This window comes from Sebastes umbrosus, chromosome 15 (genome assembly GCF_015220745.1).
Source record: "Sebastes umbrosus isolate fSebUmb1 chromosome 15, fSebUmb1.pri, whole genome shotgun sequence".
NCBI lineage: Eukaryota > Metazoa > Chordata > Actinopteri > Perciformes > Sebastidae > Sebastes > Sebastes umbrosus.
The window spans coordinates 17337703-17365060 of record NC_051283.1 but is presented as its reverse complement, the minus strand read 5'-3'; the positions used below and the strand labels follow the sequence as shown (position 1 = coordinate 17365060).

The window sequence follows — 27358 nt, the reverse complement described above, 5'->3', positions numbered from 1 at the left end:
GCTTTAGGGCCCTAACCTAACATAACCATAACTGTAGTAGTGCGAGAACCACTGATAGTTCACACGACATGGGGGAGGGGAAACATCATTCTCGCGAAAACCTTGATATTTCCCCACGTTTTGGGGGCGGCAAAATATGGTTCCTGTGAAGATATTGATTTTATTTAAAGGGCTATTTAGGTAGTCAACAAACAAACATAAAGTACCTGACACATAAACTCGGGTAACAATTTGAATTATAATCGTTTTCTGGAGGTTTAAATTGCTGGGGTCAAATTGACCCCAAGGATAAAAGATGTTAGTAAATTTGAAGGTAACAGGAGGGTTAAAAGATTAATCCGGCTATGGTGTGGAGTCGTGGGAATAAAAGACTGTGGCTGTGAGCAGATAAAGCTCATTATCTTCTAGTCTAGTCCATCACTCATTAAACCATTCTGATTCTGCGCAGTGCGTCTCTCCTCTCTCCGTTTCCCATGACGTAATTCGACGCGCCTGTCAGAAACCAGGAAGTGGCAGTCTCTCGGCTGTTGTTGTTCGTCGGCTCTAGTCGGCTGTGTTTTTACTGATCTTCTGCGAGGCCGAAATGGCGACGTTTATTTCAGTCCCGTTAAAGAAGTCGTCTGAGGTGGATCTAGTGAAGCCTCTGTCTAAGTTTGTGACGGCTACATACCCGGCCGGAGAGGAGCAGGTCGAGTACCTCCGAGCCGTGGAGGAGCTCAACAAGCTCCGCAGGAACGCGCTGGGGAGGCCGCTGGACAAACACGAGAGCTCCCTGGAGGTCCTGCTCAGGTTAGAAAACACTCTTTTAACAACTCACTAACACTATCCACCGTGTTAGTATCACTCAGAGAGACCTTTCTTCACCTGTCGAGGTGAGTTAGTGAGACTCACTGCCGCACCCAGATGTGTTAGCTTCTAGTGGCTAACATGGGAGCTAACGTGGAGCTAATTATGCTAACAAGCTAATTATGCTAGGAGACTTTTACAGATTCAAAGATTCAAAGATTCAAGATGTTTATTGTCACCAGCTGGTTATACAGTTATACAGGTACAATCAATGTGAAATGCTGGGAAGCTCCATTAAAATAATAAGTTTTATTACAATTATGAAAGGAAATACTTTAAGTTATATTACAATTAGTTATATTACAATTAGTTATATTACAATTACAATTAGTTATATTACAATTATATTACAATTAGTTATATTGCAATTAGTTATATTACAATTACAATTAGTTATATTGCAATTGTATTACAATTAGTTATATTGCAATTATAATTACAAATACTTTAAGTTATATTACAATTAGTTATATTACAATTAGTTATATTACAATTATAATTACAAATACTTTAAGTTATATTACAATTAGTTATATTACAATTTTATAATTACGTTATATTACAATTATGTTATATTACAATTACTTTATATTATAATTACAATTAGTTATATTACAATTACAAATACTTTGTTATATTACAATTAGTTATATTCAATTACAGTTAGTTATATTCAATTACAATTAGTTGTATTACAATTACAATTAGTTATATTACAATTATAAAAGGAAATACTTTAAGTTATATTACAATTAGTTATATTACAATTACGTTATATTACAATTACAAATACTTTAAGTTATATTACAATTATAAAAGGAAATACTTTAAGTTATATTACAATTACATTTAGTTATATTACAATTACAATTAGTTATATTACAGTTACAATTAAGTTATATTACAATTACAAAAGGAAATACTTTAAGTTATATTACAATTACAATTAGTTATATTACAATTAGTTATATTACAATTACAATTAAGTTATATTACAATTACAAAAGGAAATACTTTGTACAAGGGCATATTAAGAATATATACATTAAGAACATATACAGTATAAGATATATTTTTGTGTGAGAAGGTGTCGTATGAATTATCTATTTAAAAGTCTGATGGCCTGGTTAGGGTTAGGCTTTTCTCACCATAATAACTGACTCATGTGAGAGCCATGCCAAGTTTCCCCTGAAGGGCTGACACAGACTCAGCTAGCTTGTTTAGCTTCTTTAACTGAACTGTCAGCAACTTATATAATGATATTAGTCATGTTAGTTGAGCTAACTTAGTTATGTATTCCCAAGTTGCATGGTTTACCTTAGCATTAGCTTCAATGTTAGGGTTACACATGTTTATGTTTATACTGTATGTCGCCAATGTTTCCCTGAGTTGTGTGCCTTAAGGTGTTGTCGATGTTTTTTGTATTTATTTGTTTTGTTTTGTTTTGTTTTGTTTTTGTTTGATTTTTTTTCCTTTAACTACTTATGTTCTTTTTTTATTATTATTATTTAAGGTTAAAGGAATACATACACATACTTGTATAGGGACATACAGACAGCAGCAACAACATATATAAACAAAAAAAACGAAACATAAGAAGAAAAAAAAATACTACCTGTTGTAATAGTGCAGTGTCAAGAGATAAGTTCATATTCATCTACATACATATTCATATTCATATACATATAACCAACCTCATATATATATACATATACATATACATATACATATATATATATATATATATATATATATATACATACAGTATATACATATGTCTATGCCTACACGCGCATTCATATACATATCCACTTAGACACATTCGCTTACACAATTATCTATTCTATTATACAGACAAAAAAAGGACATATTTACATCCCTTTACTACTTATGTTTTTTTGTATTTGCTTCTCTCCATTTTTGTTGGCCCTTAATTCCTAGTATTATCTGTTTTTGTTGATATATATATCAGAAATGAGGCCTGATACACACACCCCATAGAAGTCTGTATCACTGACATGCACATGCTTCATAATAAAAATATTTGAAACAGAATTAGCTTCAATGTTCAGGATAAACTTTATTCTTCCCACGATGAAACACAGACATCAAACATGATGAAATGCTTAAAATAGAAATATATATATATAACACATACCAAAACTCACCACAAAAGCTTAAATAAAACTATACGTCAGTGACAGCATTTCATAACATTTGGAGTACATACAGTCATCAATTTTTAAGACTGATCATCCTCTGACTCATCCTGTTCCTTTGTTTGGTTATGACATTAACAGAGGTCACAGCTACTAACAATAAATTAGGAATATACCCAGATCACCAGCCTTCAAATCCATTCACACATATTCAAACCCATGAGCACCTTACATGAGCTATGTACTGTATCTGCACAGCACCGGTGAGAAAGTCCAAGCACAGCCAGCTCTCCTGTCAGATGTCAGTCACATTCAGGTTCCCACGTTAAGTCCAGGCCTTCAGTCCACGTGTAGCCACATGATCAGACATCCAGGGTGGCTGGAAAAGAGAACTACAGCTTTTCATATCAGCAATCGGAGATGAATACGATAGAGCATAACAGCTGTGTGTCTAGAAGAGTCAGAGGTAAGATAGCATGAGCTACAGAGAAGGCCTGTACATGCTCTGCCAGTGGATTTTATGTTTTAAATAGCTGCTCTGGCTGGAAAATACTTGTAACATACAGTATATACACAAAGAGCAAAGGAGGGTCACACTGCCAACCACTTTGCGTAGAGGAACTAGGACAGAAATAGGATTTATGTTTGTTTAACAAAGTTCCTCTGTGTCTAATGCTCCATTCACCCCGCCTGGCTGTTGTTGACTGCTTTCTTGCTGTTATCCAGTTACCAGTAAACAGACTTATAATAAATTAATGACAGAGCACTAATGCACTAATGCTCTTTATCCTTCATATCGTGTATGAAAACCATACACTTATTAATAACCCAACATACTGAATTCCAAGGTGACATGCAGATGCAGACTTTGCCCTCTCTCTTGTCAGTCTTTCTTCTCTATGACTCATTAGTTATTTAATGCTCAGGGTTCGCCCAGATTACGTCAGGCAGGTATGCACTTGCAGGGTGCCGGTCTTCCATTTTTCTCCACTGTGAGCTGTTTTCCACCCACAGTGCAAAGCGGAACTGTCTAGCGAGTGTCAGGATTAAACTCTTTATATTGAAAATGATATGAGCTCAAGGTGCTGACTAGGGATGAGTTATGATTTTTTGATTAGTCGTTATTTATTAAAAAATTTAATAATTAATGCGACTATTCGTCCCATCTTAAAAAAATATATTTCCCTTGTATTAACCGTTTTATTATTCAAATAATAATCGAATAATACCCAGTGATTTTCAAATAGTATTTTTGCTTGGAATGCACATCCCTAGTGTTGACTCTTAGGGTTGGAAATTAGCACCAGCCACCAGCCAAATGCTTGTAAAATATGTAAGTGGCTGCTAGATTTGCCTCACTCACCAGCCAAAATAACAATAGTAATCTATTGAGTAGATTTGTAGATTTTGGTGTCCACCAGCCACAGTGGCTGGTTGATAAAAAAGTTTATTTCCAGCCGTGGTTGAGTGTTAAAGTCCAACAGCTAAACTGGAGTAATGCAGAAAATGTACTTTCCTTTTAACACAATGGGTTGGTTTCACTCATATGACTTTGTAATGCTATCCTGTGAGATTCTAAATTTAGGGAAAAGAGAGAGCTGGTGTCAGATCTATTGACATATAACCTGAGTTGAGGTACCAACATTTGTATCAGGAGACAAATTGTTGGATAGGTGTATCCCTGCCTGGTTTATGTCAACAGTTTATAAGACAGTATTTGAGTGAAATAGTGACAGAAAATCCAGAAAATGTCATCTGTAGTGCCTGAAAAGGAAATATTTTTAACAGGATCTGAATGATTTGCCCACTGTTTTAATCTGGCAATATAACTATGGCGTCAAAACAGTCTCACAAACAAATGTCAAGTTTTGTAAGTTGTAAAACACAATGCACAAATAAATGCAGAGTGATTTGTACCTGTAAATATCTATCTGTATCTATGCCTTTAATTCACATCTCGTATATCATCATTTGTACATCAACTTTGCGTTTTTCAAAGGACATATATTTGTGAATTTCCACCTACATGTATGGATTTTTTTTAGACTGTTTTACTGGGTTAGTAGACGCACAGTCATGGTATTGGCAACAAGATGGAAGCTATCATGTTAGCATTACCACTCCTTGGCTCTCTGCACATGTCGCCCGTCAGCCATGTGCCAGGTAGCCTGGGCAACGGGCCCTATCCTTTTCAAAGCCGGCTGACACACAGCTAGTGAGTCACCATGGTAACCATTGTTTTGTCCAGGCTGTTTCTTTTTCTCTTTAGTAAAATGCTAGACACACCTCATCTCAGCTTTCCTCTGTGCATGTGTGTCCTTGTGTATCTGAATGGGGAAACATAAGGATAACACACTCTATATGTTTGTAGTTCTGTATATGAAGCCAGTCTTTATTTAAGTTTGCACATAAACAAAGACTGGCTTTGGATGGGTGGATGAACCGGTGAAAGGGGATTCCCAAACCGGCCATTATGCATGTTGTCATTTCTAAAAATAACTTTCCACATCACCGGTATAGATACTGATAAGACAAAGAGCTGAGGCAGCCGTCACTGACTCTGTGTCTGTGCACACTGCAGTGTGTTTGCCTGTCCTGATATTTTTTCCTGACTCATTGTCAAGTGTCTCTGAAATGACAGAGCTTCCTCAGACCTCGGATCTGCAGTTATGTCATAATAATTACTACCCTTTTACCTAGTTTCTCAATTATGATTTAGTGTACAGCCTTATCTCTTATTTCCCTTATATCCCTTTTTTTTAAACTTAACTTAACCTAAACTTAAGTTCAAATGATCTGTAGAAAACAATTAGAGCAGGTATGTTTAGGTTTACACGGCGCATAAGAAAACATTATTTTAATCCTGCCATTTCTTTCTCTCTCCAGATACTATGACCAACTGTGTGCTGTCGAGGCCAAGTTCCCCTTCTCTGAAAACCAGGTAACTGATTGGACAGCACACATGCGGGTTAGAGTTAGTTCCCAAACAGAAGAACTTGAACACAAAGCGTCTCTCTGTTTCCACAGCTCTGCTTAACCTTCACATGGAAGGATGCCTTTGATAAAGGATCGCTGTTCGGTGGCTCAGTCAAGCTTGGTAAGCGCAACCTCACATACATTTGTGTCCATGGAAGTAGATCAGTGCATTCTGCATATCAAAACAAGTTCTTGCCCCCAGGGTGCATATCTGTTATACTATCTCTTACTATCTGTCGCTTTGTGTGTCTATCTGGCTCTATCTCTCTCTCTCTCACACACACACACACACACCCAATGAGAAACAAAGCTGTCTTGCATAAATAGGTTTTATTCTGCATCCAGAAACAGGTCTGACAAGGTGCCTTATAGGGTTTGAATACAAATTATCCACTGAAGATAGTGTGTGTCAGGGTCAACAGCAATAAATAAACAAACTAAATAAAAAGGAATAACGAGAGAGAAAAAAATATTCCCATGTTGAAGACTGCTCTTTGTTGAGTTCAGTCTTCACTGTTCACGCTTGAATCTTTTGTCTACTGTGGTGAATTGTGGGAGCTCATGACTGTGGGGATTTCTTTCCAGTTTACTCTGAGTGAGAAAAATGTAGAATGAAGCAGTAGAAAGAAAGTGTTGGTTGAAGAAAATACCAACCCCACACAAAAAACAAGCTGTCAGTATCTGGCACAGTATACAAGGAATGAAAGATAGATGTCAATTTCCCCCTCTGTCTTCACTTTATAGCTGTGGGAACAAAACTACAATCAGTCTTCAGTTGAAACCAGCCAGCATGTTATGAAAGCGTATTATTCTGTAAATCAAATTATCCCTGAAAATAACCAGAATGCATTTTAAGACTCAGATGAAGACAACAAAAAGGCACTCCGACAAGTAATTTCTTGTTTGTTTTTGTTTTTGTGTATTGCAGCTTTGGCCAGTTTGGGCTACGAGAAGACATGCGTGTTGTTCAACGCAGCAGCTCTGGCCAGTCAGATCGCCTCTGAGCAGAACCTGGACAACGACGAGGGACTGAAGGCTGCAGCCAAGTTCTATCAGGTGGGCCGACTAACACACGCAGTAACATGTACTGCTTGATTTTAGAAAACCAGGTGGAAATTACTGCATGAATTTAGGACTGTTATACTGTTTAGTCAGATCTATGCAGATCAACTCTGTCGTGGTTCAGATGTTCACTGGAAGCGTCTTTTAGGAGTCTGTTTACATTGACAATATTGTTTTGTCAACATTTGTTGTTTTACAAGCATATTGAATATAAATTTGCATTTAAGATTTGTAACTGATACTACAGTTATTTACGCCTTTTAATATGATATAATCTCTTATTTTGTGCTTGTATTTCCTGAATATTTATCAGAAGGAAACCCATTCATTCCCCTGCTTCTCAGACTTGTGACAGGGACGTGACCTAAACAAACAAGAAATACTAATTTCACTCTCTGTACACGTCTGTTCAAAAGTTTGGAATCACCCATTATATCAATGTTTTTCTTCTCTCCTTCAATAATGTTCATTTAACAGATATAAAAAACGTATAATTCAGACATCAACCGTATTTTTTATTTGAAAGTTCTGGCCGCAAAATTAAGAATAATTAATACTTAAATTTTCCATTTAGTCGATGTGTTGCATGACAGGGGAGAATAATGTTGGAACCATTTTTCCCTCCAAATACACTTCGATTTTTAATTTGTTTTCCAGTCCAGAAAAGCGTAAGTAACCCTAGATAAATATTGAGCTACAAGGAAGCAATTGGGCTCTAAATATCTTGTGAACCTGTTTTCTTTGGGCCCTAGTGCAAACCCTAGACTAGCCTTCTATTTCTATTTTGAAGTTTTAAGAATAGTTTTGCTAAAGCAAAACGCCATGTACAAAACTTTACTTTTTTTGCAAACCCTTCATACAAAATAAAATCTATGTGTACTTTTTACAACCTAAAAACATGAAAGACCATTCAAAAATATAGAGTAGTACCCAATCAAGCTACTGCGGCAGGAGATTCCAAACTTTTGAACGGTAATGTATGTAAAGACAAGTAAATGTATCACCATGCGCTTTAGGTAAATTGTCAGTAAATTTTGTCATTGATATACATTCATGTAAGATCATTGAAGTGAATTTTGCGGTCCAGAGATGTAAGCTCCTCTGGCAGACATAGACCTGGGGCACGTTTCAACAAATTTGCAACATGAGATTGTTTCCCCTCATGTTAGCTTTGAAATGTTTCACTAATCAAAATAAACTCCATGCTTGTGACTCGAGCATGTGAGAGGTCTTGCAGTTTAATCTGCTATTTTGTGACCGATGTAATGGAAAATTACATTGTATGTACTGTTGTCTCTTTATGCAACATTTGAAAGTTACTGTCTGTGTTATCTTCGTCTCATGTAGTGGGAAAGTACTGAGTGTTGACTTTTACTGGGACACTGTTTGGGTAAAACAACTCTTTATCTATGCAAAACAACTCCTTTTCTCACAGTCCCTGTTGTAGATTTCTATATAGTCACATTGTAATAATCTCCGGCAGCGCACTCTTCTGCAGACTTTGTGTGACTCTGTATAACCAGTGCCTCTTCTTGCAAGAATAAAATACAACAAAGACATTTCATCTGTTTGGGATCTTGATTTCAACGTTCATTAGGACTCATCTCGGAATACTGAAAGAATTTCCATTACACCGACAATCAGTGACAGTCTTGGCAGTAGTGTCTCATCTGTTTCTCTCTTTATCTGTCTCTCTATTCAGCTGGCCAGCGGAGCGTTTGGCCACATCAAGGACACGGTGCTGTCAGCACTGAACAGGGAGCCCACCATGGACATCTCCCCCGAGACTGTGGGTACCCTGAGCAACATCATGCTGGCCCAGGCCCAGGAGGTCTTCTTCCTCAAAGCCACCTCAGGTACCAAAGGACAGACACCTCAAGGGTCCAAACCACAGACTTTATATATAGATGATATACTGATATAGATGGGCGACACTTCTCAACTTCCTCCCACTGTACAAAAGTGAAGCCAAAATGGCATCTTGAGATTTTGACGTCATATGGAGCCAGAGTCTGCGCAGTAGTGATCAGGGGGCTGGAGCTGCGGTATCGAGGTCCCGCCCACACACCCAACCGAGCCAATCACAAGTCGATCATGGGCCGCAGCTTGATAGCGTGAGCCACCTAGCTGCTACATTTGCACCACGGTAGCTGTTTGGCTAGAAAGACACAACAACAACTATAATATCTCTATAATTACATTTATGATCAAATTGACACGTGTTCTATTACACAGACTCGTGATGGTTATGGAAAGTTAAAGTTACATCTCCTCTCGAGCCTCCGGCTCCGCGACTACTTCACTCAGAGCAGCTGTCAATCACAGCTGTCAAACTTGACATCTCGCCCTGTTTTTATAGCATCAAATAACTAATTAAAACCCAACTTATCAGAACAATGAACACTTGAACAAACATCAGCGTGATAAGAACTACCTAAAACGACAGAAACCATCTTTGGGAAAAATGTATTTGTTGTGTGCTTTGACTTTTTAGTTTGGCTCATGGTAAATGGTAAATGGACTTGGACTTTTATAGCGCTTTTCTAGTCTTCTGACCACTCAAAGCGCTTTACACTACATGTCAGCATTCACCCATTCACACACATTCATACACTGATGACAGAGGCTGCTAAGGTGCCAACTTTGCCCATCAGGATCTAATCTAAATACTCATTCACACACCGATGGCTATGCCTTCGGGAGCAATTTGGGGTTAAGTGTCTTGCTCAAGGACACATCGACATGTGACCTGGAGCCGGGGATCGAACCACTGACCTACCCACCGACCTACCGATTGGTGGACAACCTGCTCTACCCTCTGAGCCACAGCCTGCCCTCATGTCCCATCCACTAACATGGAGGGGGGGGGATTTATGACCTATACAACAGCCAGCCACCAAGGGGTATCAAGATGTTTTGGCTTCACTTTTGGGGAGTTGTCATGCGTCTATCTTTATATACAGTCTATGGTCCAAACACAGTCTTCACTTAGAGACTATCACATCATAAACTGCTGTAGAGACTTTTATCCTTTTCAGTGCACTATTATGATTATCTAGTTCTAAAAGTGCATCATAGACGTGCTTAGTCTTTTTATAAAAAGTTTATGGACACTGTTGTCACAAATCTGCCAGTCCCCCAGATATAAGGGAAGCAGAGCAATTGCACTTTGAATAAATAGCATCTTTAATCATGCAAATTTTTTGCTTTAAGATCATTTATAGCGATGCTAGTAGGCAGTTTTGATCCAGGTTGCCCACAGCCTGTGTCCCAGTTCTGTCTGCAAAATTTTGCTTATTAGAGTTTTTAAGCACAACCGTTTTGAAGGTTACATCATAAATTAAGCTCCCATTAAAAAAAAATATATATATATATATATATATATATATATATTTTCTGCTGAGGGGGGTGAGTTGTTTTGTTGTTAATTAGTTTTTACACTTTGTATAATGTAAGAGCAATTTCATCAGGGCGATGTAGAGACACTGTTGTGAAATGAGTGTATGCGTAACACAACAGACAGCAGCAGCAGGCCGCTCTGAAAACCACTTGGAGAAACTAACTGAATGTATAAATGTCAGTAATCAGTTAGCAAAACACAGATGTTCTGATCAGCTAGTGACGATGTGTGGTTTTCAAGAACACAGCTTCTTATCTTGAGTGCGTTTTGTTTGATATGTACTTTTTAAAGTGGCTTCTCGTTCACCCAATAGATAAGATGAAAGATGCTGTCATCGCCAAGCTGGCCAATCAGGCAGCAGATTTCTACGGCGACGCCTACAAGCAATGCCAGTACAAAGAAAACCTTCCCAAGGTATGTGAAGGACACACACACAGCTACATACTAACCTATAACCGCAGGTATGAAACAAGGCAGTAAATCAGCCATGTGTTCAGTGTGGTGAAGATACATACAGAGTTTGGATTCTGTGTGGTTTGGCGAGTGCATCGTCTGTCTGATAGTGTGTATTGTTTTGTATGTGTGTGTATTACTGGTAAATAGACTTGAAGAGTGGTACTCAGGCTGTGGGACTGTCCAAATTGCAACTTCTCTCTGTTCTCATTGGTCCATTTCCATCCTGTCTTCACTCTGATTGGTTGGTTACTACTGAGCTGCAGTTTGACTTGTTTTCATTCTTACCATCTAATCATGGGCATCTGAAGTACTTACAGTCTGTCTAACACTGTGACTGAAACACACACACATGCACACACACTACCTCAAGTTCACACTATGGATTTTATTTTTTGAGGTTAATTGAAAAGCAGGAAATAAGTAACTTGAACCAGCTGTTAGTGAGTTCATAATTAGCCTCGTTATAATGGTGCGTTTCAGACAACTCGGAACTCGAAAATTTACGACCTGCTACTAGATAAAGTGCAACAATGTAACGCCACGCAAATTCGGAGTTCCTACTTGTAAACTCGGAGCAAATCCGTCTACCCCACTTCACGAAGAAGCAGTTGTCTGACGTCAAACGACAAGGGTAACGCACATTGTAAATGGTAAACCATTAACTGAAAGGCAACGTAAACTATATTTCCCTGTATATATTCAAATAAAACATACTATCGTATAGTAAAACCTTTTCCGCGTGTAAATTTATGTCAAATTATGTCGCTTTGAGCCTTTTAGTTTTTAATTCTTTAGAATAAAGATGTTGTTCAGTTTGGACACAGAAAAAAAGGACAGGTAAATCGATCCATATTTGAAAATAGCTGTGTTCTCCCTGAGTGCACAAAATCAAACACAGACACTGTCAAAGTCAAACACACACATATATACACACACACACACACACAAACACACACAATGGCTATGGGACGTTTGATGAGGGTGTAGCAGCCTTTGCTGCAAGATTAAACACTCATGGCCTGTTCTGTTTTCTCTCTCGTTGTCTTCCTTTCCTTCTGCATCCCTCGTGGTGGTGGCGGCATTGGGTGTGCGTGTGTGTGCGCGCTTGTGTTGTGTTTGCGCACCTCTGACCGCTTGTGCCTGTTTTGTGATTGGCTTTCGTGGTGCCATTTGTGATTTGACCTCGCTGGTGTGCGTCTGCCGTTTTGTGGTTTGCCTTGCCATCGTGCGTGTGCGTGTATATATATCTGTTTGCGTGCCTGCGTGTTGCTCTGTGGTTGCCTCTCCCTGGTCAGTATTTTTATTTTCAGGAAGTGCTGCCGGTGCTGGCGGCCAAGCACTGCATCATGCAAGCCAACGCTGAGCTGCACCAGAGCGCCGTGGCCAAGCAGAAGAAGCGCTTTGGAGAGGAGATCGCTCGCCTGCAGGTACACATTGATTCCTATCTCTCATGTCTTATGTAACCTTCAAAAAGTGGACATACATGCCTTGAAGTTCCACATCAAAAACTAGAAAACTTTTTCATGAAGCAAATTTTGTTCCTCCATCTTCTCTCCTCTGGTCTGTTCATCCCTCCAGCATGCAACAAAGTTGATGAAGACGGTGGCGACTACTTACGACGAATATGTGAGCGTTAAGGACCTGAGTGACAAGATAAACCGAGCCCTCACCGCAGCCAGAAAAGACAATGACTTTATCTACCACGACCGCGTGCCTGAGGTCAAGGATGTAGAACACATTGGCAAGGCAGCTCTGGTCAAATCCACCACCATCACACCTCCACTCAGCCAGAAATTCACAGGTACAATACACAAACACTCAATACGGTCCTTTTATTGTCAAGACACTTTGACACACTTGTAGATACTTTTATGTCTCTCTATCTGAGTATAAGAGATGAAATGTTGTGTCAAAGTCTGTTTTTGATCCAGTTAACATCAGAAACTTTAAATGAATAGTTTGCGATTTTCCGTAAAATACACTCATTCTGTTATTTGTCAAGAGTTAGATTTCTCTGCTGGTTGCCGGGCAACCTCATGGGGAGAATTTAGTTACTGCTTTTGGTCAAGAAAAAGTCCAGCACACAAAACACCGTAAAACTGCAACTTGTCGTTTTTACACTTCAGTTTTTGTACAGATTAAAGGTAGGGTTGGTAAAGATTTTAGATAGGGTGCACCAATCTGACTTTTTCAGTCCCGATACCGAGTACCAATCCCATACCAGTATTTAATTAATAAACTGTATGCCTCACTGTGTGGAAGTGACTGGGATCATTCTTTTATGTGTAAGGCAACATCAGGTTTAACTTAAATATTGCTTTCCAAACTTTCCAAAACAAAATGTAACAAATAAATATACAGATAACATATCATAGTCAATTGTTATTTATTGTTAAAATAATAAAACAACTTAAAATCTTAAATATTAACAGGAATTACAATTCAAGTGTAAAAAACAACAACAAATTGGTCAAAACTTAAACAGAAATTAAAATTCCAGTATATAATGTTTATAGTATATAAACATAGAATTTAATTGAATAGATCCGCCCCATTGTCACCGATATCTGATCTGGTATCGGTGCATCCCTAATTTTAGAAACATTTTTTGTTATATAAGCTGAAATTATCATTCCATCCCAACAGTAATCAGACAGTGTTGCCAACTTGGCGACTTTCTCGCTAGATTTAGAGACTTTTGGAGCTAGTGCTGCTAGTTACTGTCATTGAAAAAGGGTTGGCAACACTGAACTCGGTTTTTCGGTTGGATCGTTTTTTTTAAATCTAGTGTACTCTTGCCAGTTTCTCAAGATCACAGACCCTGCCTTTAAACAAACAAGATGTAATATGTCATTAGTGAGCTTTATAGTTGCTGCTAGGCAGATTTTGTGACCTTCAGATAGAGCCTGGCTCGCTGTTTTCCATTCTTCATGATAAGCTAAACTAACAGCTGCTAGCTGTATTTCTCACAGACAGAAGAGAGTGGTATTGTTATTCTCATCCAACCCTTGGCATGAAAGAAAATAATTGTATATCCCGAAATAGAAGCTATTGCTTTAATGGCATATCTTTTGCTTGTATGCTTGTCTGCATATCTTTAATGTAATGCTTGTTGTCACATATAATGCTTGTTGTAATTGTATGTCAGTAGTGGGTGTGTTTGAAATATTTGGATGTGTGCTGCAGCCTTTTTAACTTTTGACATTTCTTTTTTCGCCCCTACCCCCTTCCCTCAAGAGGCTTTGCCTTTTGCCAGGCCGCCATTGCAAATAAGAATTTGCTCTGAATGACTTGCCTGGTTAAATAAAGATGAAATAAAAAAATATCTGTGATAATTTGTCAGCATTTATGCTGCCCAGTCATTTCTCATTCCTCACAATTTGTTCAGAAGTTTTACTTTAACATATTTCCTGTGATTTACTCAGATGTTGTAAAAACAACCCTGAGAATTTCTGAAGCAAATTCCCATTCAAGGACATTAAATGTAAGACAGCAGCGTCCCATTCCATTTAAGTTACTGACCCTCTTTGTTTTCGCACAACCCCATCCAAACTCTCTAAAAACATGACCCCAAACTTATTGTATAGGGACTGGATGACTCCAGATGGGATCTTAACTAAAGCACTCTCTGCAAGGCTTGTTTTTTTTTTAATCAGTTGTTTATGTTGTTCCTATCTCTTCAGACTTGTTTGAGAAGATGGTCCCCATGGCGGTGCAGCAGTCTATGGGCATTTACGGCCAGAGGAAGACTGAGACTGTTAACAGACTGGTGGGAACGATGAGGGAGGCCACCAATCTCTGCAACGGGTACGCTGTCCTGTGTCTATACATTATGAGTGTTGCTTGTTACTATGCAGGTGAAATTGTCTTCCTATGGACATGTCCATAAGTGCTTGTGTCTCCATGCATGGATGCGTTTATTAAGAACGTAATGATGTACCAGGCTCCATTAAAATGTCAATAGAATAACTTGTGTATTTAGTATAGTGCCTTTTAATAGCAGTCAAGTACTTGTATCACTCTATTAGATGGCGCCAATAAGTGCACAAGAGTGCACAAGTTGTTGTTTGGAGATCATAATAACTGACAGATGCTTTGTAAATGTTCATCAGGGTGTTGGCATCCCTAAACCTGCCCGCTGCCCTGGAGGACCTGTCAGGAGACTCTATCCCACAATCCATTGCTGAGAAGGCCCGAGCCATCGTGCAGCTGGGAGGATTGCAGAGCATCGAGCAGCTAATCAGAGACCTGCCTGAGCTTCTGACCCGCAACAGAGAGATCCTGGATGAGGTCAGACACCCATAAACACACTGAATAATAGATATGCTACTGCACATAACCAGTGATCTAACCGTAACCACAAATTAGTTTTAAAAGTAACGCAGGCACTTTTAGAATTACAGCTTTTGTAACAGCTTGTTTGTCATATGGCTTTGCTTTCCTGACAAAGAAGCATATGAATGTAATGCTGGTTAGCAGCTTTTCTGCCATCACTACCAGAAGAACACATGAATGCTAAAAACTCATAATCGTCCCCAATGGCGGAAATCCCAGATCAGGATCATCACTGAAATCTAATCCACTGATCTTTGGGCCAAGGACTGTCTGTCCACCAGCTTCAGCCAACCCATTTTTTTAGACATCTTGCTGACAAACAAATAAACAGACGGGAGTAAAAACATAAAACTGCTTCCAAGTTTGTTGGCAGAGTTGAAAAGTCCACACCCAAAATGTCCTTATTTCCCCCAAAAAAGTAGTCGGTTGTGTTGTTTTAAAGACAACGAGCAACAAAGCCGCCCACACATGATGAATGATAAAATCGCTCTGTGCTGGCTGTGCCATTGTTTTCTTATGAGGAGAGTGGTGCCGCCCGACTAGGCGGAAGTGCTACTCTGGCCGTGGCGCACCGCTCGAAATTGCCACAGAGTGCTGCGCTCAAAGTTCAAATTATTTCAACTTTGACCTCGGTTGCTGCTGACCTTTCAAAGCGCAACCAATAAGACAACAGCTGCAACTGTTGTTGTGAATGGCGTTACTTGCGCACTTATTTAACTGGCTAAAACACACTAAAGTACATTTCTGCTGGCCAAACTTTGTATTATTTACTAGCATTTCTGGATATTACACATGAAAGTAATGCAGAAACAATTAATCAGTTGATTGAAAGAAAATTGAACGGACACAGAAAATGGTCAACAGTTTTGATTATCGCATAATCATTGAAGTTATTTATCATGTAAAAATACCAAATATTTTCCAGCCTCTAAAGTGTGAGGGTTTGCTGCTCTTCTGTCTTCTGTCACTGCCAGTCTAGACTTTTATTGTGAAATGTGAGGAAGGAGTGGATCTGGTCTGTGCTGCCAAGGTTGTCAAGGTTGAAACCAGTAATACAGTTTGCTGTCTTGCTGTCCGTGTTGTTGTTTCATAAATATGGGAACAACTCAACCTGTTCCGCACAACGTGATTTGTTGATGCCTTAATTTGCGGTGCAAAAGCTCAGAAAATTGTCCTTGTTCCGAAATTTTTTTTTTCGCTTTTTCACTGCGTAGTATTCACGCTCTGTGTGAAAGTAGACATTTCCTTGAGCTCTCTGAACTTTACTATTTTCTTACAAATTTATAGACAAAATGCTTCTTTGATCAATCAATAAAATGAATTGATAATTCTTAGTTGCTGCCCTACAAGAAATTATGGTCTGTATAGCTGCAATGAGATGGCTGAGACATTATACTCTAAAATAGTCCTCCAAAGTCAGATAATACTTAATACCACAAAAGAAATAAAGGTGTAATCATCTGAGGCTCTACTGTGTGTGTTGTTAAAGTCTTCGGTATGTTTGTGTGTCGTGTTCGTCTTCAGTCTCTGAAGATGCTGGATGATGAAGAGACGACCGACAACGATCTGAGAGCCAAGTTCAACCAGCGCTGGAACAGAACCCCCTCTGGAGACCTCTACAAGCCCCTTCGTGCAGGTACACACACACACTTAAAACACGTCAGTCTTGTTTCCTTTTTTCGTTCATGAAGTTTGTCTCCATGTAATCTACAATGCTCCTAGTCTCTTCTTCTTTCCTTCCTCCTCCTCCTCTCTTGTCACCTCTAACCTTACCTCCCTTCCTCCCTTCTCCCCCCCAGAGGGAGCCAACTTCCGCAACATCTTGGACAAGGCCGTACAGGCGGACCAGGTGGTGAGGGACCGCTACAACACCCACTGTGAGATGATCGCTCTGCTGTGTAAACCAGAGAACGAGCTCAACGCTGCCATCCCCTCCGCCAACCCGACCAAGACACTGCAGGGCAGCGAGGTCTGTCCGCTTGTACTAATGTCTTTATATCTTTGTATTGCCAGATAATGTAAAACTTTTTCATTGTAATGGTTAGTTTTTGAGCTCAGGGTGTGTCACCTCATCCCAAGGTATTTAGTGTGCCACGTAAACATAGACTCCTGCTGTACAGAAACACCCAGTGGACATTGTGTGCTTTATGGCCCCGTCCCTCCTCCCCACAGTAGCTCCATTTTTCATTTTGTTTGCTGACTTTGCATTGTGTGTCACTGGGGAGCTTAAACTAACGAAGCAAGCAGAACTGGGAGAGCACGAGGAAGAAGTGCACGTCTCTGCACAGCTACACTGTATTCATGCTAAAGTGAAAAACAACAGTGTATTGCAGTCATCATAAGGGCAAGGGGTCAGGGATTCATGTAGGATAGAGCACTGAAAGGGATGAAGCAGTCAAGATGTATGTGCATGTCCAATCCACAACTCGTCCATCTTCACCCAGGTGGTGAACGTGCTGCGCGCCCAGCTCGCCCAGCTGGACGAGATGAAGAAGGAGAGGGAGACCCTGGAGGGAGAGATCAAGGGTGTGACCTTTGACATGTCTACCACCTTCCTGACGGCGCTCGCCCAGGACGGAGCCATCAGCGAGGAGCAGCTGTCACTCTCACAGCTCGACCAGTTGTACGGCGCCTACAACCAGAGGGTACAGGCCACCATCCGCACGCAGGAAGAAGTGCTGGGACAAGTTCAGGTATATAAACACGCACAGTTTGGGGAGATTGATGTTGTTTCAGAAACAAAATATTTATTGAGCCATTAGAGAAGTTAAAGAGACAGTTTCTTAAGGCCCTGACGCACCAGTTTGGGGCCGTCGGTGAGCGTCTGTTGGCCTAGTTTTTGCGGTGTGTCCCGCACCGTCAGCCTTAGTCTGCCCGTGTCGGAGGCTTTTTGGCCGATTCAGCATGTTGAATTGGAGCTTGTCGGTGAGATAAATACCTTTGATTGGCTGTTCAGCTTAAACAAATCAGTGCACAAGAAGAGAAGCGAACGTGAGGAAAGCAAGCCACTGAGTAAAGTCAGAGGGCACACACAGAAGGCTCTTCTCATTTTTCATCTTCATCTCATCTGATCATTCCAATACATGGATATTTTCACAACGACGTGGCCATTTGGAATGAAGCTAAGTGGTGATTGAGGGTGGTGTGAAAATAGTCGGCAGACGCTGCTTAATCTCATGTACGCATCATAACCACGGTTTGTATATCCGCCGTCCTAGATCTTCCGGTTTCCCTTTTTGAAAGACGAATACATACTACCGCGACCTTCTGGTGAGGAGAGTTATTTCATCTCACGCAGGCGCAGAATGTACGTGCTAACTGGCCGTCAGCTGTAGTCTATGCGGTGTGTTAGAGTGCAACCTTTTGGCCAAGACAAAGGCGACCTGAGGCGACTCAACAGGCGGCCTTCGTCGCCGCTAGTTCTCTGATGTGGGGTTGGTGTGTCTGGGGCTTTTAAGGCTTTCACACACCGGGGGCATGACGGATTAATAACACGAAAATATGAAATACTCGCCCTTATATGTCTAGGGCTTTTATTATGAAAAAAACGTGCTTATTCGCAACGTAATATTTGCGTTCTGTGTGAAAGTACTCATAACAAAAACAACAGTTCGAAAAAATATATTGACATGCCAATTAATTGCACGAAAAAAACGCTGCCAGTGTGTAACAGCCTTTAATCAGGTCACGTGTCAGCAGTTTTCTACCCTCTACCAGCTTAAAGAGTGAGCTAATAATGACATTTTACCTTTGACCTTCTTGTGAAGTACAACAAACAAAATATGAATTTCCTTACTGGAATCAATGAAGCATCTATATCAAATAAAAAACACATGCAAGCAGATCACACAGGTGTCAGCGGTTAATCTGTGATCTCCTTCCAGACGTCCCACCAGGAGTTCAGCAGTCTGAAGCAGTCCAACACGGAGGCCAACCAGAGGGAGGAGGTCCTGAAGAAGCTGGCTTCAGCCCATGACAGCTACGTTGAGATCAGCAACAACCTGCGCGAAGGCACCAAGGTACTCACTCAGCACAATGCCCCGGCACACACGTGCCTCAGCGAGGATGCACTGTACTGCAGTAATGCACATCTTGTCGGAAACTTTCTACTTATATTTGTTTGCAAGCCAGATGATTTATGTTTTTCCCCTTTTGTTTCTCCCTCCTCAGTTCTACAACGACTTGACAGAAATCCTGCTTAAGTTCCAGAACAAATGCAGCGACATCGTTTTCGCTCGCAAGACAGAGCGGGATGAACTACTTAAGTATGTACTCTCCTTGTTTTTGTCTATTTGATGGTTTGTGTGACAGTAATATGAGCTGGCTAGGGAGTAAATGTAGGCCAATCAGCAGTTTTATATATATTTATTGTTTCTTTGTTGCCTGATTTAGCTTTTAACACTCTCCGCCAATTCCAGCCTTAGTTCAAAGTGTGTTGAAGTGTAAGAATGAGTGCAGATAAATGCATGAACATGAAGGAAACGGCACAGTCATTGTTTGTGATTGTTGCTTCAGGGACCTGCAGCAGAGCATCGCCCGAGAGCCCAGTGCTCCGTCCTTCAACGTTCCTGCCTATCAGAGCACCCCAGCTGCCCCCGCTGGTGGCCCAACCCCTGCACCCAGGACCGTCTTTGTAAGCAGCCACTCAAAAAACAAACAAACACAAAGCCACACGTTCAATACCACTGCAGCAGATGTGTGGCTGATGGCTGGCTATTGATCTGTCTGTCTTTTTTCTCTCTACCTGCCAGTCCCAGCAGCCACCTCAAGCCCAGCAGCAGCCCCAGGCGAAGCCCATGCCCCCAGCCAGGCCTCCTCCACCGAGCTTCACACCTCAGGCAGCCTCCACCATTCCCACCAATGCACCACCCACTGGCCCTCCCAACAGCAACCCACCACCTGTGGCCCCACCAAACCAGGCCCAGGGGCCACCTTACCCCAGCTATCAAGGCTATCCAGGGTGAGTTTCCCATCACAACATCACGATTTCTGAGTACAAAACGACCCACCTAACTGATGTCCACAGGATCCATCCTTTCCACGCTTCCTATTCATTGTCTATGTAAGAAGCTGTGCAATGCATTCTGGTTTCGTGGTGGCTCGATTCGAGAGACAGGGTGTCACGTTGCCCCCTCCTCATTTGCATAAAGTTGAGGTCTAGGCTACTTTATGCAAATCACGGGCGTCCGGTGAGACTTGCCATCTCTGGAAAATCCTGAAAAACTTTTAAATTAACTGTTGTCGATCTAAAAATTAAGACAGATTCAGCAATTCTCACATAAAATGTTTTCAGAAACACATTTTGGTGAACTATTTTCATCATATTATTAGGGCTGTCAATCGATTCAAATATTAATTAATTGCAAATTAATCAAATTTTCTATCTGTTCAAAATGTACCTTAAAGAGAGTTTTGTCAAGTATTTAATACTCTTATCAACATGGGAGTGGACAAATATGCTGCTTTATGTAAATGTAGGTATATATTTATTACTGGAAATCAATAAACAACACAAAACAATGACAGATATTGTCCAGAAACCCTCACAGGTACTGCATTTAGCATAAAAAATATGCTCTAATCATAACATGGCAAACTGAAGCCCAACAGGCAACAACAGCTGTCAGTGTGTCAGTGTGCTGACTTGATTATGACTTGCCCCAAAATGGGCATGTCTGTAAAGGGGAGACTCGTGGGTACCCATAGAACCCATTTTCATTCACATATCTTGAGGTCAGAGGTCAAGGGACCCCTTTGAAAATGGCCATGGCAGTTTATCCTCGCCAAAAGTTAGCGTAACTTTGGAGCGTTATTTCGCCTCCTTCTTGACAAGCTGGTACCAATGGTTTTCTAGTTTTATTACTCCAGCTTTAATACTGAGCCTACTACAACCTAAAAGTTGCAAATTGCGTTGAAAAAATTAGTGGCGTTAAAACGAATTATCATTAACGCGTTATTATCGTAAGTTTCCAAACGAGCCACCATGTTGGTTCCAGTTTGAAAGCCTGGAGCAGCAGCCTACAAGGGAAAGCGTTTGTCCAATCAGGTACCTAGTGCCTAGTGGCAGCCCATCAACCAGTCCAATGCTGGGAAGCGAGGCGATCCCCTTACGTCCAAAAACGCCCCTGTGGATACGTACCATTAGTGTATTGATGTCAGGATAGAGTGAACATGATTTCATCCTCCTACTAGCTCCTTCTTAGAATCCAGAGCTCTGAAAACACATGTCTCTGCACTTGATTTGCTCTGATGCATGTTGTGGCTAGAAATTACTTGTAATACATTAACGGAATAGTTTGGGAAATATGCTGCTCAGTTGTATCGATCTATTCCTTTTACGCTTTAATTTTGGTTAATATTATTCTCATGTTTGTTTTCTCTGTTGTGATGTCCATGCAGGTATTACCAGATGCCTATGGGCTACGGTGCGTATGGTTACGGCCAGTTCAACATGCCCAACATGCCCACCATGCCCAACATGCCCTACATGTCCTACCAGCAGACTCCAGGACAAGGCGGCTACCCAGCAGCCCCTCCTACCGGACAGCCCTACCCTGGCTACCCCCAGCAACCCCCTCAGCAGCAGCCCTACTACCCTCAGCAATAACTCCCCTCTAACATCTAACATCCCCTCATTCCTCTTCTCACAAGTTAACACCAAATAAAAAATACCCCCAGCAATAACACTTCATCTCCATTAGCTCCCTCCCCTCTCATCTTTTTGTTTTCTCACACTAACAGCAGCTATAGAAACCCAAGACCCTCAGAGCTGCTTTGCACTTCTCTCTGAAACCCTTTATTACTTTGCCACCTCTATCCTTTTTCATTTTCCTCTTCTTTGTTCTATCCAAGCTCATGTTTTCTGGGTTCTGACTGCACTTTTCCTCAACTTTCATTAATGCACTAAACCCCTCTTTTGCCTGTTATTTTTTTACATACTCATTTTCTAATGGTTTTGTTAATTGTTTAACTTAAACCTTTAACTGGTTTCCACGGACTCTGTCTGGGCTGGACTGCTGTAAACACTCATGGAGGTGCACGAATCCTGGGATGGCTCTTCGTTTCCTGGTTTGGGTGTTATGTGTTGGGTGGGCGGACAGGTGATCATTGCTAGTCTGATAGGAGGGCACAGCCACATCCTCAACCCCCCACCCACTCAATCAACCCCCATATCAACTATATTCCTATTTTTGTAATGAATACTGACGCCTCGCTGATGTATAAACCTATAAAAACGAATGGCCTGTAGGTTTTCTAATGTAGATTATGACTGTTGAGAGATCTGCTCTCTTTTTCTTTCTCTCTCTCTCACCCAGGGAATGTCGGTTTATTTCTGTGTTACAATCAGATGCTATACAAGTGGGAGAAATGGCTCTATTATATAAATATATGTATAAATAAGACTCTGTACGTGGTTAACCGAGACACTTTGTGTGCTGCACTCTCATGCTCTTTGTGTTTATTTTTATTCCTCAGCTCTAATGTGATTAAAAAAAACATCAACTGCCAGCCATAATGTGTCCGTCTTTACATGTTGGATGTCTTTAATCGTGTTTTCACAATCACAAAGTGTGGAGGTTTGTAAAGCAGCCAGAAGAGGGCAGTCCTGCAGCTCACAGAGGGAGCTGTTCACCTGCCATTGTCTCTCCTTTTCAGCCAATTGGGGAGTGAGTTGTGCCATCTGACTAATCGGACGCCCTTTGACCTCTCGAGCATTGGGGGCAGATCCCATTTAGATGACATGCAAATTCCGTTCCAGTTGAGGTCGTGATCTCATCCAATCATATTTCCCCGCAGGTGATTTCTCCACAGACAGATTTCATCCCCAGATATTTATTCAGTGTCAGGAGACGCTAATGATTTCACATATCTCCTCCTTGTGTGTGTGTGTATATGTGTGTGTGTGTGGCAGGGAGGCAGATGGCAGCGCAGTGTGATGTCTGGAAGGATGCATGGAGATGTTGGCAGAGAGCTGCTGGTCCCCTGCCTGCATCCATCACTCCACCTCTCTCCATTTTACCCTCTATTCTCTCCGTCTAATCTGTTCTTCTCGAGTTCCTATCTGCTAAAAAAAAAAACACCATATTTCACTTCACTTTCCCCTCTGCGCTCTCCAATCCTTTGTTTTCCCTTTCCTCCTCATCATATGTTCATTTGCTTCTAAGCTTTTTTTCTGTATACCACCTGTCTTTTTATATCCTCAGCTGCTGCTGCTCTCTTCTCCATTTATTTCTCCCCTGGCTCTGTTTTTGCTTACCATTCTCCCCCGTCCTTGCTTGCCCAAGCCGCAAATCGTTGGCAGTGCTAGTTGTCTTCACTGGTCAGTATCTCTTGGCTCATAAACGTCTCATAACATCACGTCATTCTCCAGTGTATGTGTGTGTGTGTGTGTGTTTGAGAGTGAAACTCACACACTTTTAATCAGATCTAACAACTCGCATCTCCCTACTGGAAGTGACAACAACACACACACACACACACGCACACGCACACACACGCACAGCCATGTTCCTCTCTATCTATCTACAGCATGCCGTTGCTGCCAAAGCCAATTGTAGCTCTGGATGTGTTTATCAAAGGTGTCTCAGGCGCTTAATTTTAACAAGACGTTCTCCACCAGAGGAGTGTCATATTTTAATTGGTCTGAAACAGAATAAAGGCAGCGAACAGAGCACTGCGGTGACAGGTATTAATTACCTTCTGCCTAATGGCTCCCAAACTCAGCACTCAGCCATATTGGTGCTCACACTATTCATACTCCCCCACTCCTTTTCTCTCATCGCTTATCTCTCCTCCTCACCATGTGTTTGCCCGCAATAGGGCTGAATCGAGGGTTTTCTTTTGGCTATGATGTTGATAATTACACAAAAAAATGCTCGATTAAGGAGGCATATTATCTAATACAATGCTTCACAACAAGGGGTATTTGTACCCCAGAGGCTATTTCCGCATTTGCCAGTGGGTGTAAGTGTAAAGATTCTTAAGTGGCTCAATTCATTTAAAATATAAATTATGATTAAAACATACAACCTTACAGTTTATATAGACATATATAAGCTATATTCAGCTGTAACGATGAACCTAGCTAGCTAGGTGTTGCAATTGAGTGTGAAAACTAGTTAACACGTAAACTAGGACGGCTAGTTTATCAGTTAGTTAGCTAGCTAATGTTAGCTAAAAGGTAAATGGTTGACATCGCTAGCTAACTAAAAAATAATGAATCTGTTCAAATGGCTATTTATAAAAAGTAATGGTTAAACAGTTGGAATAGTTAGCTAAAACTAACGTTAAGGGTTGAAATAGTTTGCTGAAAATAGTCACATTGTTGAAATATTTAGCGGTTGGAAGAGTTAGCTAACGTTAACCAAAAATAACGAATGAATGGTTGAATAGGTAGCTGAAATTATAATATAAATCATTGAAATATCTAGCTAAGAAGAATGAATAAACAGTTCAGATATTTATTTAAAAGTAATGGATAAATGGTTGGAAAAGTAATTAATAAACCATTCAGCTATTTAAGGCATTTAAAAGCAACGGGCAACATGAAACGGTTGCAATAGTTAACGTTAGCTAACGGATAAATGGTTGCAATACTTAACGTTAGCTAACGGATAAACGGTTGGCAGTTAGCTAACGTTAGCTAAAAATAACGAATAAATGGTTGAATAGGTAGCTGAAATTATGGATAAATCATTGAAATAGCTAGCTAAGAAGAATGAATAAACAGTTCAGATATTTATTTAAAAGTAATGGATAAATGGTTGGAATAGTTAACTAAAAGTAATTAATAAACCATTCAGCTATTTAAGGTATTTACTGTAAAAGCAATGGGCAACATGAAATGGTTGAAATAGTTAAAAGTCTGGATAAATGGTTGCAATAGTTAACGTTAGCTAACGGATAAACGGTTGGAAGAGCTGACTAACGTTAGCTAAAAATAATGAATAAATGGTTGAATAGGTAGCTGAAATTATGGATAAATCATTGAAATATCTAACTAAAAAGAATGAATAAACCGTTCAGATATTTATTTAAAAGTAATGGATAAATGGTTGGCATAGTTAACTAAAAGTAATTAATAAACCATTCAGCTATTTAAGGCATTTTAAAGCAACAGGCAACATGAAATGGTTGAAATAGTTAAAAGTCTGGATAAATGGTTGCAATAGTTAACGTTAGCTAAAGGATAAATGGTTGGAAGAGTTAGCTAACGTTAGCTATCCAAAAATAACGAATGAATGGTTGAAAAGGTAGCTGAAATTATGGATAAATCATTGAAATAGCTAGCTAAGAAGAATGAATAAACCGTTCAGATATTTATTTAAAAGTAATGGATAAATGGTTGGAATAGTTAACTAAAAGTAATTAATAAACCATTCAGCTTTAAGGTATTTAAAAGCAACGGGCAACATTAAATGGTTGCAATAGTTAACGTTAGCTAACGGATAAACGGTTGGAAGAGTTAGCTAACGTTAGCTAAAAATAACGAATAAATGGTTGAATAGGTAGCTGAAATTATGGATAAATCATTGAAATATCTAACTAAAAAGAATGAATAAACCTTTCAGATATTTATTTAAAAGTAATGGCTAAATGATTGGCTAAAAGTAAATAAATAGTGAAAAAGCTAGAAGTAACTTAGTGGACATAAATAGTCTAAATATATTAAAGCAATATATTCATTCATTTTTAGCTTACAATGGTTGAAACAGATTGCTAAAAGTAATGGATAAATCATCATTATAATAGATGGTTGGTTGAAACGTCCAGCTATGACAACATATGCAGACCAAACTGACCAAAACATAAGCAGTTAAATTGTATAAAATCATATTGAAACAATATCCACTTTTATTAATTGATAGTGTTAAATATCATCCAGTTTAAAATCAACTGATATGAACAAATTAAAAACATGACGGGTGGTGTCAATGAGGGGGTACTTTACTACATCTGACAGATCTGATCGGGCAGACAAAAAGGGTTGGGAAGCACTGCTCTAACATACCTGTTTATACCTGGTTGTATCGTTGTGTAATTGAAAGCAATGAATGTGATAACCTTTCTTTGGTGCAGCAAAGTGTTCAGATGCTCTGGCTGTCATTCCGCTTCTCGTCTTCCTTTCATAAAGCGCACTGTGAAGTAGAAATGTGAGAATCTTTTAAAAAAAAAAAAAGTAAGAATGATATAGTGTTGAAATCTCATTTATGGTGTTAATTTGATCAGTCTATCAGCTTACAAGTTGCCAGTATCAGTGCATGTGCGTTGGCTGATAATTTTGCCTCAACGGAACAGCTCTCTGGCCCTGGTGTGTGAGGTTTTTTTTGCTTTTTTTCCATAGAAGCGAGATGCCTGAAATAGCTCTGATTGACAGGTATAGAGACTCAGTTACTATAACAACTACCTCCTGGCTCTCATGAGCACTTCTCTCTCTCTCTCTCTTCCTCCCCACCCCCCCTCACCTCTTCTCTTTTCATTTTCCTTTACCAGCTCTCCTTTTTACCCCCGTCTCCCTCTCACCCCCTCACTATGTGCATGTGTGGGTGTAGAGGGAAGAGATTATGAAAAAGAACTCGACTGCAATATTCCTTCACACGGAGATGTTTGTGTTGCACGATAGAGAGGCCTGGCACTAGCTATTGGATCTAACCTGTGTGGGTGAGGGTAGGCGAGAGTGGGAAGATGAAACATGCTTATACAACACGGGCAAATAAGCCTTTTATATTCTTTTCGTGTTTCCTTTTTGGTGCTTGTTCCTCTGTCAGGTTGAGATGCTCTGCTTGTATAATCAAGTCAGTCCAGACCGCGCTGTGTTCCTGCATGCGTGCGTGCGTGCGTGGGTGTCTTTGCATGCGTGCACGCACTTGTGTCAGCGAGCGGCACAGTGAGGCCACCCGATATGATGAGTGAATTTCAAGCACGATAGAATCTAGTGGGACTGACACCAGAGAGCACAGAGCGACAGAGAGAAAGTGTGTGTGTGTGTGTTTGTGTGTGCTGCTGGGAAAGAAGACGGACGTCATTGCTGCCACCTGCTTTAGTGGGACAAAGGCCAGACACATACACACACACTGCATATGCAGACAGCCAAGCAGAGGTCAAAGCAATCTCTTAACATGGC

At 40.3% G+C, this 27358-nt stretch overlaps 1 protein-coding gene across 2 annotated transcripts; it reads left to right on the top strand.

Moving 5' to 3' along the window:
* The first annotated feature begins 583 nt into the window (after positions 1-583).
* LOC119503030 (programmed cell death 6 interacting protein) lies at positions 584-22743 on the top strand. 2 transcript variants are annotated; one of them, XM_037794514.1, is made up of 18 exons: positions 584-789; positions 5892-5946; positions 6033-6102; positions 6910-7037; positions 8746-8899; positions 10757-10857; positions 12195-12326; positions 12478-12700; positions 14583-14706; positions 15012-15189; positions 16759-16870; positions 17034-17203; positions 17679-17927; positions 19119-19253; positions 19405-19499; positions 19750-19867; positions 19986-20194; positions 21634-22743. In XM_037794514.1, exons 1-18 carry the CDS (start codon positions 584-586, stop codon positions 21839-21841), a joined length of 2667 nt encoding a protein of 888 aa, XP_037650442.1. In that variant the 3' UTR covers positions 21842-22743. The 2 variants fall into 2 exon arrangements, with proteins under 2 accessions (XP_037650442.1, XP_037650443.1); XM_037794515.1 differs by having other exon boundaries at positions 12210-12326; positions 21634-21841.
* The last annotated feature ends 4615 nt before the right edge of the window (positions 22744-27358 follow it).